This window comes from Channa argus, chromosome 12 (assembly GCF_033026475.1).
Source record: "Channa argus isolate prfri chromosome 12, Channa argus male v1.0, whole genome shotgun sequence".
NCBI lineage: Eukaryota > Metazoa > Chordata > Actinopteri > Anabantiformes > Channidae > Channa > Channa argus.
Genome location: NC_090208.1, coordinates 9689607 through 9707166, shown reverse-complemented (window position 1 = coordinate 9707166; position 17560 = coordinate 9689607). Strand labels below are relative to the sequence as shown.

The 17560-nt window shown below is 39.2% G+C and overlaps 1 protein-coding gene and 1 long non-coding RNA gene across 3 annotated transcripts; one reads left to right on the top strand and one right to left on the bottom strand.

Annotated features, from left to right (window-relative positions):
* Positions 1 to 2855: 2855 nt before the first annotated feature.
* Positions 2856 to 6315, bottom strand: LOC137137779 (uncharacterized). The gene is made up of 3 exons (XR_010915771.1): positions 6204 to 6315; positions 5535 to 5983; positions 2856 to 4979 (listed from the first exon to the last, which is right to left on the bottom strand). It is a non-coding gene; the product is annotated as an uncharacterized lncRNA (long non-coding RNA).
* A 3953-nt stretch (positions 6316 to 10268) lies between these two features.
* Positions 10269 to 17372, top strand: LOC137137492 (CD276 antigen-like). Of its 2 annotated transcripts, XM_067523806.1 has the most exons (8): positions 10269 to 10407; positions 10572 to 11221; positions 11689 to 11744; positions 11851 to 12210; positions 12538 to 13332; positions 14305 to 14360; positions 14713 to 15072; positions 15489 to 17372. In XM_067523806.1, exons 3-5 carry the CDS (start codon positions 11690 to 11692, stop codon positions 12759 to 12761), a joined length of 639 nt encoding a protein of 212 aa, XP_067379907.1. In that variant the 5' UTR covers positions 10269 to 10407; positions 10572 to 11221; position 11689; the 3' UTR covers positions 12762 to 13332; positions 14305 to 14360; positions 14713 to 15072; positions 15489 to 17372. The 2 variants fall into 2 exon arrangements, with proteins under 2 accessions (XP_067379907.1, XP_067379908.1); XM_067523807.1 differs by having other exon boundaries at positions 10352 to 11221.
* Positions 17373 to 17560: the final 188 nt, after the last annotated feature.

Here is a 17560-nt window from a genome sequence, read left to right as displayed (position 1 = left end):
GGACTTGATGGATAAACAAAAAAAGCTTTATTCTTGTCCAGAGTTAAAATGAGAAAAAGAAGCTTTCATGTCCGAACAAAACATATGATATAAAACAACAACAGCAGCAGATTAATTTAGCTTAGCATGAAGACCAGCAGTGTTTTAACAAATTAAAAGAGGATAATGGTAATTTTAGGCTGGATGCCCTTCCTGACACAACCCTCCCCAATTTCTACCGGGCTTGGGCCAGCACTGCAGAGCTGGGGAGGGGACTGGGCTGTTAGGGGTTCAGGGTCTTGCCCAGGGACACTTTGACAGATAGTCAGGGCTGGGGATCAAACCACTCACCCTGTGGTCAGTGGACAACTGCCTTTACCAACTGAGCTACAGTCAAAACCTAAACAAAGACCTACAGTGTTCTTCAAAAATTTTGGAAGTTTTGATAGATATTAGGATTTAACATCAGAAGATGGATGAAAGTTCAGAATTTCAGCTTTTATTTGATGTATCTGCACCTTGGAACCTTGAAATCTTCTCAGGATTTATCTCTTCTTGAACTGACTTTTGAATTAGTTGCTCCCAGTTTATTTTCTTCATATTTCTTCGGTGGGAGTCTGTTAGTTAACTGAGCTGTATTTCAAGTTGTTGCCAGCAGGGCTCTTTAAGTCCATAATGTGTCCACAGTGGCTGCTGAACTGTTTTCTACCACCAGACGGAAAAGTGGACACAGCTGACGCTCAGGACGTCACGACGTCATGACGTCGGGATTGGTAAGTAGCCACGTGTTTATGTTTTTATTTTTTGTGTGCAGCGTGTAGACAGACTTAATGTTACACTGTTACAACCCAAACTAAAGCCATAGAAAGTCATCACTAAAATCTAGGGAGAGAGAAAGAGGGAAAAAGCAAACCACCATCTCTGCTTCAGGAAAAGTTTAGATTGGACGATGATGGCGTCCGGTTTATCGTACGCAGTACAACTTTATCATAACCATTTTATTTAAACCAGAAGAATCCTGGATTTAATCTTCAGAGTAAAAAAACACACGTGCACAGGTAGAACCAATTAAATGCATTTTTATTGTCGTCATAAAGCGACTAAAAGAGTAAGGCGGTCGCCCACGGAACACAGGTTCGCTGGTTCGACTCCCGGTCCCTGCTGGCTCCGTCCAAGTGTTCTTGGGAAAGAGACTGAACCATAAGTTGCTCCCGGTGGGTCAGGTGATCACATTGCATGGTAGCCGCCGTCATCAGTTTGTGTGTGTGTGTGTGTGTGTGTGTGTGTGTGTGAATGAGAAGTTGCTGTATGAAGCTCAGTGATTTCAGTAGAATCACCTGTATTTGTATTTAACAACAAACATAAAACATCACCGGTTCACATAAATGTCCAGTACTTTTACTTTAATACTTTTACTAGAGTCTAATTTTGTTTGTGCTTTTGTACTTTTAGTTAACTTCATACTACTACTTCATAGTGTGAGCGACATGATGACAAAATCTGAACTGAAGGTTCCACCAACAGATGTCATCTGGAGGCATTTTCCAGCTTCAAGTACAGAGATATTTTGATATAGGGAAGTTAGAGGGAAGTTTAATGGCATTTATGTACATGTACCAAATTTCAAAATCAGTGAAGGCCTCATTTAAAGCCTATATCTACTTTTTTCCTGTCACAGATAACTTGGGTGATTGTGCTTACTGCCCTGATCTCTTCTGTTTGGGGTAAGTAGGGCTGTAAAGATTTTGTCAAATCAACATGTGACAAATGATCCGCTGTGACGACCCTGAACTCACAGGATAAACCGAAAGGACAAAAAAATTAAAATATTGCAAATGACATAGCACAGCTCTAATCAGACATAACTAGCAGAACCTTTATCTGATAATTGTAAAATGATTTGACTTAACTTTTTTCCGTCCAAATTTGATTCACACTGATGTTTTAATTCCAGTTTCCCTCTCTCTCCTCTACAAACACAGTTACTGCGAACATGTCTACAACTGACTATCAGACAGAGGAAAACAACAACGTCACCATCACATGGGACATTCAAACCCAACTTGAAATGTCTCTCACCAATCTGATTTGTTACCAGTCAAAGCCTCCTAGGGTTTTGTATCAGATGATAAAGGGCATTGAGAACACGGAGTCTCAGCATCAGCGCTTTGCAGGACGCGTTCAGTTGGACAGAAGCTCTCTGAAAGAGGGACGGGTCAAAATTCATCTTTCCACAGTTACATCTGAAGATTCTGGAATCTACTGGCCACTGGTGTATGATAAAGGTGTTTCTTTGATTAGCGGAGTTGTGAGCTCTCGGGGACACCTCAGACTATGCTACAGACAACAAAAATAAATACATGTGTAATATTGTACATTTTTCTACCACTTTAGTAAAAGTCTTAAGAAGATGTTTGACTTTGGTTTGTGATTTTTATGTATTTAGAAATAGAAATGTGTGGATTTGCTGTCAGTGTCCTTTAAGCACTGCAATGGTGCTGCAAACAAAATGTAACTGTAGATTAAGGGGAGTCCCCTTGTGCACAAGTCGGGTGCAGAAGGAAACAGCACAAGGGGAGTGTTTGTGTTTTCTTCTTTTCTTTTCTTGCTGTTTCCTTACTGTACAGTAAGGCGCGTGGTTAACATAGGAGCCTGTGTTGCTCGTTGTCGCCACTGGCTCTAAACGCAGTTTTTGTATCTTTTTATCGCAATTTTTGTATCATTTTACCACGAGCAGAATTGAAAAAACAGATGTTATATCAGCTGGATGTGAGGAGGAAAACTTATGAGCTCCCTTTGCAGAAATGCTGATTTTTAAAGGTAAGACGACATTTAGATTCGCTCTACTTCGAGCTGTGGAGTCACTTCACGCATTTGCGTTAATGTTGATAATTTACCTTCATTTATTTTGTCTGTGTGAAAAACCTGAATCTCTGTAGTAAAGAAAAATGTACTTTGTCAAACAGAACAACCCGTATAAACATACTTGATACTGAGCTACAGAAAGTGGAACCATAAAAACAGTAAATCTGCATGTACAAAACCATGTTGACATTACATTAGAATATACTACAACCATGGAGACATGTTCCCGTCATACTGTTTTTTTAAGTTTTTTTTTTTCTTTTCCTTGTTTTTAGGCCGATGCCCTTCCTGACGTAACCTTCCAATTTCTACCGGGCACTGCACAGCTGGGGATGGGACACTTCGACATATAACCAGAATTGGGTATTGAACCACTGACCCTGTGGACGACTGCCTTACCAACTGAGCTACAGCCACGCCCTTGCATACAGTACTGTTACTAATATCACAAGCTTTATAGAAGAGAAAAAAACTGCATTGAAACAATCTGCTCAACTGATCTGCACATTGGTGGGACAGGAAAAGAGGAGGACAGATGTTGGACAAAGTTGCAGAATATTAAATATAAAATGTTTGCAGACTAAACATTTTCAATGGTTCAGATTAATAAAAAGTTTTGTTTTGTAGATCAGTTTTTTTTTTAGGTTTCTTACATTTCAGTGTATTTTTTTATCAGAGTCTTTTGTTCAGTCTTGTGTAATTAAATAATTGATGACCAAATGTTGTAATGACTGAATAAAATCACACTAAATAAAAATCAATAAGATTTTGTCCTGTAACTTTGATCTGATGTGTCTCTGACTCTTCTCCTCTGTCTCCTCTCACAGGATGAAGATGATCTTCAGGATCCTTCTGCTCATCAACCTGATCTCATGTGTCTCTGGTTAGTTTATGTCTTCACTTTATTTACCACAAAGAAACAAAATACACTAATAGATGTTATGACTTACATCTTTTAATCCATCAGATTTGTGACATCATCATAGGCTCCTCACTGTGTGTCTCTGTGTCCTCAACAGGGACATTTTTAGTGAATGTGACACAGACGTCCTATCAGGCAGAGGAGAACCACAACATCACACTGGACTGGACCTTCACCACCAAACCTGAGAGTTCCATCGGCTCACTTAAAATCTTCTTTAGACTGATCCTTGATCGCGAAATCTTAGTCCTGTTTCATCTTCATGATGGTGTTGAGGTGTCAGAGTCTCGGGATAAACGGTTTTCAGGAAAAGTCCAGTTTGACAAAGACGTCCTCAGAGAAGGACGAATTAGACTTCAACTGTCCAGACTCAGGACTGAGGACTCAGGACTGTACCTGTGTGATGTAAAAACAGATGATGGATTTGGCTCTGACACCTGTCGACTCAACATCACTGGTGAGTAGAAGTTCTGGACCAACTGTTGAAAAAACCCAAAGAGCTGAGCTGTGACTAAAAAAAGTGGAAGACAATGAGGAGAATTCAGGTCTCCTTAACCATGATGGACACATGGTTAAAGAGACCTGAATTGTCCTCTTCTTTAAACTACTTCTTTTGTCCTAAACATACACATATTCAATCTCCAGTGATGTGAATCAGAGAAAAGCAGCAGATCTTCACATTTGAGAAGCTGGAAGCAGAAAAAATTTCTTGTTTGTACTTTGTCTTAATCTGCAAATGTAAAGTTTCAGATTATTATTGTTTCAGCAGCAGTTCAAAGACTGAACTCCCTCTATAAAACATAAATGTTCTGTTTATAGAAAGAAAAGATGAATTTATGCTCAAAGTCTGAGAAAAGTCAAACATTTGTACTTTACAGCAGCAGCTGATCATCCTGAACCTCAGAGACCAACTGTGAGTCCAGAACCAGAGAGTCAGGGATGGATTGGACTCTACGTTGGACTGGGACTGACAGCAGCAGCAGTTCTACTGGTCACACTCTGCTTTGCTCTGAGACGTTGTTTCACTAAATCTACTGATTAGACTGAAAATCCCTCTTCAGTGATTTAACAGTTCAGTTTGTCAGAGAGCAGACTTCTCTCTGTCCCTGAATCTGTTGGTCCATGTAGCAACATCTGATCAGATCCATCAGTAAAACACGACTCTGTCTGGAGGACCCCCTTTCTATCACAGCATCAGATCAAGACCTGAGTCCTAAAACCAGGAGACAGAATCAATGTCCAAGTGTCACAAAAACTTTTGATATGAAACTAATTTTCCATTTCAAATTGCTATTGTGCATTTAGTCTTAAATTGCTACAATTTTAACTTATGTAATATTTGTGGGTCTCTAAAAACACTTCATGATTGTATTGACAAGTTTTGACAATATTTTAATTGTTTGATCATTTTGGAAAATGTTGAACTGCACTGTTTTATATAGAGATGTTTTTGTTATGTGGCCTGTCCTCACTGATATTTCCTCCAGAAATGATCAAACTGCTGCTATATGTTACCTCCAGGTCTTTGGGCTCCTGCTACAACCTTTCAGAACGTCACAGCTTGGAGTGGAGAAGAAACTATTGTGACAATTTATCACTATGACAAAGTCATAAATTACAGTGTCGACTCTTCTAACACTTCACTGAAGCCTCACTGACTAAAAACACAGCCTGACATATTTCATGTGTTTTGTAATGTTTGTCTCAATGAGAATTTATAAAAATATTAAACATCATTTTTGTAGAGTTTTGTAGCTTTATCACTTACAAACTTGTTACACTTTTTATGCAGACGGGAAAACATTGGATAAGTGCCTTGTGTTAAGCCTCTTGTTCTGATGCTCTGTACAGCAGTGACAGTGATTTCTGTCCTGCTGCTTGTTCAGACCAGAGTATTTGGTCCACACTAGAGAACAGTAGAGTCCTGATGAGGAGGTTCATGTTGCCATGGTGACAGCAGCTGGAGTTGGAGGAGGTGACTGGTTGAGATGACACGTCCCCAGTTTTATTATCCTCACACAGACAGATTCACTGAGTGTCGTCAGGTCCTGAGCACAGACTGTCTGACTGGGTGGTGTTACTGGGAGGTGGAGTGGAGCGGGGAAGGAGTTTTTGTCCTCCAATAAGCACAAGGCCTAACTTTTCTTGAATGTTTAATGAAGGCTCACTCTTCGTTTCTCTTGCTGTACTTTACTTACCCACTCACTCACTGTAAAACTGAACACAAACAACAATAGGAATGAAAATAACATAACATACATCTTACAGTTACAATCCAAAGTTTCAAAGTTTTTGTTTCAAACACTGAAACAAAAACATGCTGAATCACAACAGCAATGATCGCCACAATTTACCGTAGTTCCGAATTAACGATTTTAAATCAAAATAATAACCAACCATAGTATGTTTACAGCATAAAAAAGGGTAAAATACTTACGGACAAATGATGTCCAAGGCTACAACGTTATAAAGATTAGCAGCAGGAATGAGTCCACGACTCTTTCCTCTACCGTGTTTCAGGGGAATCCCAGGCTCTAAACCTACTACTGCCAGCTGACCAGAGGGGGCACTGCTGCTCCCAAAACGCTGTACACAAAGCTATTTAAAGGTTTCTTAGCAGTTATAAATGCATTCAAACAGAGCGCAGAACACAGACCACTGCTTTCATGAGGGATGCTAGAAAATGTATTGAAACGTCCTCCTCTAAACAAAAATACCCTTAAGTTAATAATGAAACTCCTTTGACTCAGGTGTGTGTGTGTGTGGGTGGGTGTGTGGGTGTGTGTGTGTGTGTGTGTGTGTGTGTGAAATAATTTTGCTTTAAACTGGTCAAACAGTTCCCTCTGATTCATCAATGGACTCTGTGTAAAAAACACACACTGAAACCACACAAGTTTCATATGGTAAAGTTCAGAGTCTGCTCCTGTCTTTGTGTCTCTGTGTCCTCAACAAGAACATTTGTAATGAATGTGACACAGACGTCCTATCCCACTTTGGTGGGTTTGATGCTGTCAGCAATTCACCAGCAGAGAAGGCCAATTATAACCATTTAGTTTAACTAAGTGCTGTATAAATATCTCATCATTAATTCAATTTTCAATTCAATTCAATTCAACTTTATTTATATAGCACCAATTTACAACAAAGTCATCTCAAGGCACTTTACAGAATAAAGTCCAGACTATACAAGTATGTAGAAGCAACCCAACAAATCCCCCTTGAGCAAGCCCTAGGCAACAGTGGAGAGGAAAAACTCCCTTTAATGGGAGAAACCTCCAGCAGAACCAGGCTCAGGGTGGGCGGCCATCTGCCTTGACCGGTTGGGGTGAGTGGAAAGTGGAGAAAGAAAAGAAAAGAGCAACGAAAAGCAACAACAAAACAACAAAAAGCAACAACAAAACAACAAGAAAAGCAGCAACAAAACAACAAAAAAGCAACAACAAAGCATCGTACAGGTTGTAGGATATAGAATTAATGGTATACAGTGGTGACAAGTAAATGTATAGAGAAAAGCTAGTTCAGGTTTTAAGCCTAGTCTTAAAAGTAGAGAGGGTGTCTGCTCCCCGAATTTGGATTGGAAGCTGGTTCCACAGGAGAGGAGCTTGATAGCTAAAGGCTCTGCCTCCCATTCTACCTTTGCAAACTCTGGGAACCACAAGTAGGCCTGTATTTTGGGATCGAAGTGGTCTAATCGGGCGATACAGAACTATGAGATCTTTTAAATATGATGGAGCTTGACCATTAAGAGCTTTGTATGTAAGGAGGAGGTAATGATTTCATTTCTGCACTTCTGCTGATGATTTCATTGTTTTAGTTTAAACTACTGTACATACAGTACATGATACAGTCAACTCATCTAAAAGCAAATTTGATTCTATGTGGAAAAACTCTGCAACCAATAGAAAGCAGAGTGAAGCTGTGTGCAGACTGAAGTCCTCTCAGAGCTACTTTAGAGCCAGAAACATAAACTGTCAGGGGACTGAGGAAGTGACAGTAGTTGACTTATGAAAAAGGAAAAAGCAGATTCTGCTTGTTACAGGACAAATATGATGTTCTACAAATAGACTCTTTAGTTTGACTGTGAACCAAAGGGGTTTGTGTTAACCAGTTATGTTTGGACAGACTGAGGTCAAATCATACGAGAATATATCAGAGACAGAACAACAAGCTGTGGTAGACAGGTATCACACAATGTGACGGAGAGTTTAAGCTCAGTGCTGATTCATAATTCATCCTAGTGCTGCTATTGCTCCACTTTATCAATTTATCAAAAGCTATTTATCCACTTTATTGTTTTAAAGGTGGGAGAGATACATCTTTAAATAAATAGGTGTTGGGGATTATAGATCGAGAAGAAACACAGTTATTTTTTACTTGTCTTACAGCTGCTGATCAGCTCAAACCTCAGAAACCAACTGTGAGTCCAGAACCAGAGAGTCAGGGATGGATTGGACTCTACGTTGGACTGGGACTGACAGCAGCAGCAGTTCTACTGGTCACACTCTGCTTTGCTCTGAGTCGTTGTTTCACTAAATCTACTGATAAGACTGAAAATCCCTCTTCAGTGGTTTAACAGTTCAGTTTGTCAGAGAGCAGACTTCTCTCTGTCCCTGAATCCTTTGACCCTGTTGGTCCATGAAGCTGTTTTTCTCTGACCTCTGTGCTTTTTACCTCTGTCACTGTCTTCATGGTCTGAGACAAACAAACAGGATGAGACAGAGAGGAGACCAACATCTGATCAGGACAAACAGGACTCTTTCTGGAGGACCCCCTTTCTATCAGAGCATCAGATCAAGACCTGAGTCCTAAAACCAGTAGACAGAATCAATGTCCAAGTGTCACAAAACCTGCTTATGATATGAAACTAATTTTCCATTTGAAATTTCTATTGTGCATTTAACCTTAAATTATTACATTATTAACTTATGTAATATTTGTGGCTCCCTGATTTTCTCATTTCATGAATGTAATGTCAAGTTTTGACAATATTTGAATTGTTTGATCATTTTGGAGAATGTTGAACTGCACTGTTTTATATAGAGATGTTGGAAGAGATGTAACAGACAGAGGTATTTATATAATCTAAGATGGAAAATACTGTACATCCCTTGTTATATAGGTAAGTGATAAATTACATTGTCGACACTTCACTGAAGCCTCACTGACTGAAAACACAGCCTGACATATTTCATTTGTTTGTCTCACTGAGAATTCATAAAAACATTAAACATCATTTTTGTAGTTTTGTAGCTTTATCACTTACAAACTTGTTACACTTTTTATGCAGATGGGAAAACATTGGATAAGTGCCTTGTGTTAAGCCTCTTGTTCTGATGCTCTGTACAGCAGTGACAGTGATTTCTGTCCTGCTGCTTGTTCAGACCAGAGTATTTGGTCCACAATAGAGAACAGTAGAGTCCTGATGAGGAGGTTCATGTTGCCATGGTGACAGCAGCTGGAGTTGGAGGAGGTGACTGGTTGAGTTAGTGGAGATGAGAAGTGAAGCTCTGTTTGTCACTTAGAATAATTCATCAGTTTTAACAGACTTGTTAAACAGGCTAAGAAACATTGTTGATGCAACAAGAAAACATCATTTACACGTCTAACATTAAATCTAACAAACACATGAAGGTTGAACTTTCAGAGATGTCTCAAAGCAGACTGCTCTTCTGTCTTGGTCTTTGAACAGAGAGCTTCTAGCAGCCAACATCAATATGGACAATATATTGACTGGATTCATCGTCCACATGGAGACTCACAGAGATCGAGGCTCACCATCGTGCCACAGGAGGCATTAAAGAATCACCTTGAACTTGCTTCTTTGGGATCTAGTTCTGGTAGTACATGTACTGTAAATGAATACCATTTAAACTTTCCTCGGACTTCCTGTATATTAAAACATCTCTCTTCGTCTAGCTGAAAAATGCCTCCAGATGACATCACCTGGAAGAACCTTCATTTCAGATGTCATCTCTTTGCTCATACTATGGAGGTTGTAATCATGGTCAACCAGCTTTTCCAGAGCTCATTCAGATGACATCATCTGAACTCCTAATGATGAAAAACTCCATTCCTGAGGCTTTTCAGCTAAAAACATAGAAATATAAGGAAGCCAGAGGGACTTTTTCATGCATTAATATACATTTACACCCTAAACCAGAGGTGCCGAACTCCAGGTCTGAGGGCTGCAGCCCTGCTTGTTTTCCAACTATCCCTGCACAACAGTCATCTTCCAGCTTCTGACTGAATGAACACACCTGATCCAGGTAATCAGCAGTGGGTCGTGCAGGTCTGGAGTTCCACACCCCTGCCTTAAACTAAAGCCATAGAAAGCAATTTAAAAATTGGTGAAGTTTCCCTTTAAACCCTTGGAACCCAGCAACAATCTGTAGAGACAATCACAGCAGGAGATGGACCCAGGGAGGCTGCCAACTCAGCAGACACCTGAGCTCAATTCAAGTAAATGGACAAACACCTCTCACACACTTGCACTGGGGTTTTCATAGATTACCTACACTATGAGTCGTGGGCGGACAAACCGGTGTCTTAAAATGTCAAGTCTCTCCCCTGTGATAACATTACTTTCCTTAAACAACCACTTCGATCGGTTTGATGCAGTCAGCAATTCACTAGCAGAGAAGGTGATTACAACCATTTTGTTTAACTAAGTGCTGTATAAATATCTCATCATTAAACCTGAGGTACTGATTTCATTTCTGCTGATGATTCATTGTTTTAGTTTAAACTACTGTACATACAGTACATGATACAGTCAACTCATCTAAAAGCAAATTTGATTCTTCAGGACAAATATGATGTCTCACTCACGGGCGGCAGCAGTGGATAAAGCTCCATATTAAAGCTTGAGCCAAAGACAAGAATCACATCCTACAAGATACTTCACTCTCCCGAGAAGAAAAATACACTGGACTTAAAATACAGTTCGTCCTAATGAAGAAACACACTTTCTTCTTGCAGTATGTGGAAATTATGTTTCTCCTTTCTTTGTCATTATTTTGTTTTCTTTGTTCAAAGCCACTTCACAATGAGCGAGCTGTGCGCGGCACCGCCTACATCGCCTATTTTTCTCCTCGTGAAAAGCACATGGTCTCCACATGTTGTGCATACTTCGCTGAGCTCTGTAGCAGGAGTAGCTAAAGCTCCAAAGTGGAGCTGATTGTGTGGCTGAATACAGTGTCAGCGCACAAAAGGCGGTGAACTGTGCTCAGCAGCGCCTGTATATAAGGTGGAGGGGACATAGGAGTTGTGTCCATGTCGCGCACATCCTGCGGTATGTGGCAGGAGAGGATAAATCTCCATATTAAAGCATGAACCAAAGACAAGAATCATCCTACAAGCTGCTTCACTCTCCAGATGCTCTGTAAATCAGAAGAGGACACAAGCTAAATCCAGACAGTAGATGTTCTGTGTTTTTGGGGGTTTCTCCATGTGACGGTAAGATGTGGACTCTTCTTGCAGTTAGTTGTTGGTACCTGTACTTTGTATTAGAAGTATCATTTCAATCTTGTAGTGAACTTAGTGGCAGCCTACAGTGTTGGGCTCAGAAAGAACACATTTGGATTCTGGAAGCAGTGGACGTCCTAAATAACTTGGTTTGGTTTTCTGAAGGTCCAACATGTTTTCTAATGTTAGATTTTCTAATCTACAGCTGCTACATATATATGTTCATATGACTTATTTACATTCATGTTTATTAAAGTTTGTTTACAAGTTAAGTGTCTGTAAAAAATTACATATGTCGAACTGAATCTTAATTGTGTTTGTCACAAGATATAAAATTCATTGTTCATTTGTGTTTAATAAGGATGATGATCAGGATCAGTTGTAAAGACTGAATTATTTTTCTCCTGTAACTTTGATGTGATGTGTCTCTGACTCTCCTCCTCTGTCTCCTCTCACAGGATGAAGATGATCTTCAGGATCCTGCTGCTCATCAACCTGATCTCATGTGTCTCTGGTTAGTTTATATCTTCACTTTATTTCCCAGAAACTAAATGACATAAAAATAAATCCAAGTTCAGAGTTAGTCTGCTCCTCACTGTGTGTCTCTGTGTCCTCAACAGGAACATTTGTAGTGAATGTGACACAGACGTCCTATCAGGCAGAGGAGAACCACAACATCACACTGGAGTGGACCTTCACCACCAAACCTGAGAGTTCAATCACCTCATTCAACACACTCTGTAGCCTGTTTATTAATCATAAGCCCTTTGTCCTGCTTCATCTTCATGATGGTGTTGAGGTCTCAGAGTCTCAGGATCAACAGTTTGCAGTACGAGTCCAGTTTGACAAAGACGTCCTCAGAGAAGGACGAATCAGACTTCAACTGTCCAGACTCAGGACTGAGGACTCAGGACTGTACCTGTGTGATGTAAAAACAGATGATGGATTTGGCTCTGAAACATGTCGACTCAACGTCTCTGGTGAGTAGAAGTTCTGGACCAAATGATGAACAAACCCACAGAGAGAAGCTGTGACTGAAACAAGTGGAAGACAAAGAGAAGGAGAATTCAGGTCTCTTTAATCATGATGGACACATGGTTAAAGAGACCTGAATTGTCCTCCTCTTTAAACTACTTGTTTTCTTCTACTTTGTCTTAATCTGCAAATGTAAAGTTTCAGATTATTCTTGTTTCAGCAGCAGTTCAAAGATTGAACTCACTCTATAAAACATAAATGTTCTGTTTATAGAAAGAAAAGATGAATTTATGCTCAAAGTCTGAGAAAAGTCAAACATTTGTACTTTACAGCAGCAGCTGATCATCCTGAACCTCAGAGACCAACTGTGAGTCCAGAACCAGAGAGTCAGGGATGGATTGGACTCTACGTTGGACTGGGACTGACAGCAGCAGCAGTTCTACTGGTCACACTCTGCTTTGCTCTGAGTCGTGGTTTCACTGTCACAAGCTTCACAAATGTTCCTGTTGAGGACACAGAGACACAAACAGAGGATCAGACTAACTCTGATCTTTAACATGAGAAACTTTATGGTCTCAGTTTTGTCAGAAGTCTTGTTACTTTCCATATTAACTTGTTTGGTCAAATGCAGGTGGGAAATTTGTATTTATTTTATTGTATTTTATTATACAAAGGCAATAAATGATACCAAAGACAAAAACAGTCTAATCAACGGACTTTTAATACACCAGACATTTAAAATGTCACAGCAGGAAAAGCCTGAGTTTTTAAACCTCAGTCTGAGGTTGGACTGAGAATGTTCAAGCACCTCAGCCCTCCTCGAGGACCGCGTCGAAACAGAAATTTTCGAAGCCATTTGGAAATTCTGAAAAGGGCGGAGAATGTTCAAACACCACTCCCCTTTCCTCCCCTTTTACTCACTAAACTGCACCGCCCAGCAAGCGCGGTATAAAGATGGTTTCCGTCCGGTCTAACACAGGAGACTGTGATGCTCCCCGGTGGCTCTAAACGCATTTTTTGTATCTTTTTACCACGAGCAGAATTACAAAAACAGATGTTATATCAGCTGGATGTGAGGAGGAAAACTCCGTTACGAGCTGCCTTTGCAGAAATGCTGATTTTTAAAGGTAAGACGACATTTAGATTCGCTCTACTTCCAGCTGTGGAGTCACTTCACGCATTTAAAAATCATTCTGGTCTCTTTGGCCACACAATGAAAACGTTTATTTAGCAGAAGAACAGCTTTGTCGGCTCTGTCCATCCGACACGGTCAGTCATAACGTTACAACAGTTTTCTTCTTCTCTTCCCTAAAAGTTGTTTACCGTAATACAGGTAATGAGAAGGTACAAAACATTTTGGGTGTAACACTACCGTATACAATGAGTAAAGAGCGCATATGATGTACAGACCTCAATGTTGATAATTTACCTTCACTTATTTTGTCTGTGTGAAAAGCCTGAATCTCTGTAGTAAAGAAAAATGTACTTTGTCCAACACAACAACCCGTATAAACATACTTGATATTGAGCTATAGAAAGTGGAACCATAAAAACAGTAAATCTGCATGTACAAAACCATGTTGACATTACATTGGAATATACCACGAACATGGAGGCATGTTCCTGTCATACGTGAGCAAACAGTACTGTTACTGATATCACAAGCTTCATAGAAGAGAAAATACTGCACTGAAACAATCTGCTCAACTTATTTGCACATTCGTGGGACAGGAAACGAGGAGGACGGATGTTGGACAACGTTGCAGAATATTGAGCAAAAATATGTGTATTTGCTGTTGAACTTGTGTAGCAGTAAACTGACCCCAATAAGTGATTGAAAAAATGTCTGCAGACTAAACATTTTAAATGGTTCAGATTAATAAAAGGTTTTGTTTTGTAGATGAGTTTTTTTTAGGTTTCTTACATTTCAGTGCATTTTTTTAATCAAAGTCTTTTGTTCAGTCTTGTGTCGTTAAAAAATTGATGATGAGAAGTTGTAATGACTGAATAAAATCACACTCAATAAAAATCAATAAGATTTTGTCCTGTAACTTTGATGTGATGTGTCTCTGACTCTCCTCCTCTGTCTCCTCTCACAGGATGAAGATGATCTTCAGGATCCTGCTGCTCATCAACCTGATCTCATGTGTCTCTGGTTAGTTTATATCTTCACTTTATTATCAAAGTCAAACTACAGCTTTACCTCATTAACATTATGACTCTTATTTAAACATTTTTAAATGACGTTTTTTTTTATTTAAAGTATCTTTAGTTAGAAAAAGTCAGAATACAGTTTTAGTCTCACTAACAGATTGTGATTCTCTCAGTCTGACAGCACTTTTCTTTAATAACCTTCTTTTCACAGCAGAAAAATCAAAGAGAGAATTTAGCCTCCATCATTATTGTTGTTTAATAGATTTTAAATGTATTTGACAATTTAACATGGAACAAGATCTCTAACTGAGACCATAAACATGTTCCCTGCTGTGTCTCTGTGTCCTCAACAGGATCGTTTGTAGTGAATGTGACACAGACGTCCTATCATGCAGAGGAGAACCACAACATCACACTGGAGTGGACCTTCACCACCAAACCTGACACTTCCTCCAACTCAGTTTTTATCTACTGTCGACTGATCACTGAGGAAAATAACTATGTTCTCTTTCATCTCTATGATGGTGTTGAGGTCTCAGAGTCTCAAGATCAACGGTTTTCAGGACGAGTCCACTTTGACAAAGACGTCCTCAGAGTAGGACGAATCAGACTTCAACTGTCCAGACTCAGGACTGAGGACTCAGGACTGTACCTGTGTGATGTAAAATCAGATGATGGATTTGGCTCTGAAACATGTCGACTCAACGTCACTGGTGAGTAGAAGTTCTGGACCAAATGATGAACAAAACCACAGAGTTGAGCTGTAACTAAAAACAAATGAAGGACAAAGAGGAGGAGAATTCAGGTCTTGATGGACACATGGTTAAAGAGACCTGAATTGTCCTCCTCTTTAAACTACTTGTTTTGTCCTAAACACACAAATATTCAATCTCCAGTGATGTGAATCAGAGAAAAGCAGCAGATCTTCACATTTGAGAAGCTGGAACCAGAAAAATGTTCTTGTTTGTACTTTGTCTCAATCTGCAAATGTAAAGTTTCAGATTATTATTGTTTCAGCAGCAGTTCAAAGATTGAACTCCCTCTATAAAACATAAATGTTCTGTTTATAGAAAGAAAAGATGAATTTATGCTCAAAGTCTGAGAAAAGTCAAACATTTGTACTTTACAGCAGCAGCTGATCATCCTGAGCCTCAGAGACCAACTGTGAGTCCAGAACCAGAGAGTCAGGGATGGATTGGACTCTACGTTGGACTGGGACTGACAGCAGCAGCAGTTCTTCTGGTCACATTCTGCTTTGCTCTGAGTCGTTGTTTCACTAAATCTACTGATAAGACTGAAAATCCCTCTTCAGTGGTTTAACAGTTCAGTTTGTCAGAAAGCAGACTTCTGTCTGTTCATCCAACATCTCTAAAACCTAGAGACAGAATCAGAGACTCTGTTCCTCCAACATCTGATCCTCTTTGTGTTAAATTCTGTTTGTATCACATCAGTGTGAGTTTTAGTGATTACAGGTCACTGTGTGACTGAGGACTTCACCTCTCTGAGCTTCATGGGACCAACAACCTCAGTCTGAGTTGATGAAGACTCATCATCTTCATAATCTTCATCATAAAGTGTTCATGAAACATTCAGTCAGTTTTGTTTATGCAGCACATTTCAAACACAACAGCAACTCAAGCAGCTTCACATCAGCATCAGATCAAATGGATTAATGATCAAATCAGATCCACTCATTAACATCACCATGTGCTGCACAACAAGTGTGTCTCCTTAGAGGTCACACATGTCAGAAATAAAACTCTAAACAGAGCAGCTTCATGTTTTCAGGGAAGTCATTAAGATTCAAACTTGTTCAGTTATTGATCATTTGTTATCAATCAACGTTTCAAACATGTCTGGACTCAACAAGATCAGAGAATTATAAGAAAAGTGTCTCTATATTGGATTAATGGACATTGTTAAAAGTTCACATTTCACTGTTTTTGTTACTTTGTGTTCATATTGTAACTAAATATATATTTATGTGTGTAGTTGTTGTGACTCTTCTGTTTTTAACTCCTAACATCAGAGACATGGAAATCATGTAGAGTACAACAATAACAATAATAATTTTCTTATTCTCATCTTTATGGTCTAGATTCAACATGGTGCTTCGTAGTAGCACCTTGACTTTATTCTGTAAAGTGCCCTGAGATGACTTTGTTGTGAATTGGCGCTATATAAATAAAGTTGAATTGAATTGAATTGAATAGTACCAGAAACACCTACTTGAATGTATGACAGGAAGAATCAACAGTTTCTGTTGACTATGGAGGTATTTCGTATCATGAACTCATTGTCATAGCGAAACCACTTTGAGACACTGATGCAGAGAAAATGACTAGTGGCTCTGATGGTACTTTGACTGTTAGGAACAGGGCGTCAGTCTGCCAGATCCTCTTTTAATTCAGTTCAATTCAACTAAACTTTATTTATATAGCGCCAATTCACAACAAAGTCGTCTCAAGGCACTTTACAGAAGAAGGTCAAGACTATAAAGATGTTCAGAGAGAACCCAGCAGTTCCCTCTTGAGCAAGCCCTAGACAACAGTGGAGAGGAAAAACTCCTTTAAAAATGTTAGTCCCTCTTAATAATACATTTAGAGACTTGGCAGCTTGTTGGTTTCATGTTACATTTGATCACCACTGTCCTCACAAACAAATCTCTCCCAGCTACTGAACCAGTTTGATTGAAATTGCAATGAAAATTATCAGGATGGACTGCAAAGCTAAAATGAGAGTCAAACTAAAAATTACTTACAGAACAGTTAGATTCATGCATTTCAGTAAAACAAACAAGTTCTTTACATGGTTTAAGACACCTGAGAATGAAGTGTTCATAAACAGTATAAACCTACAGTACTGTTCAGCTGATCTGCTCCACTGTCACACAACACAAAGGGAATATTGAAACTAACTGTTAGACTTTCAAACTCCTGACATAATGTAAAAGCTGTATGATAGAAAATGTATCATCACACTGTGAAATAAATATTCATAATTCAGCAGTAAAAGCATGTTAAAGATTCCTTTTTTCAACATGTTGCAGTTGTTATACATCTGCTGTGAAGTTTAACTGTGTTGTATCATCTATGTACATATTTAGTAAGATGACTCCAACTATTGTTCACAAAACTAATACAATATATTGAAACTGTAGTTCCATTATCATGTTACTTATTTTTCATCTATCATTCCAAT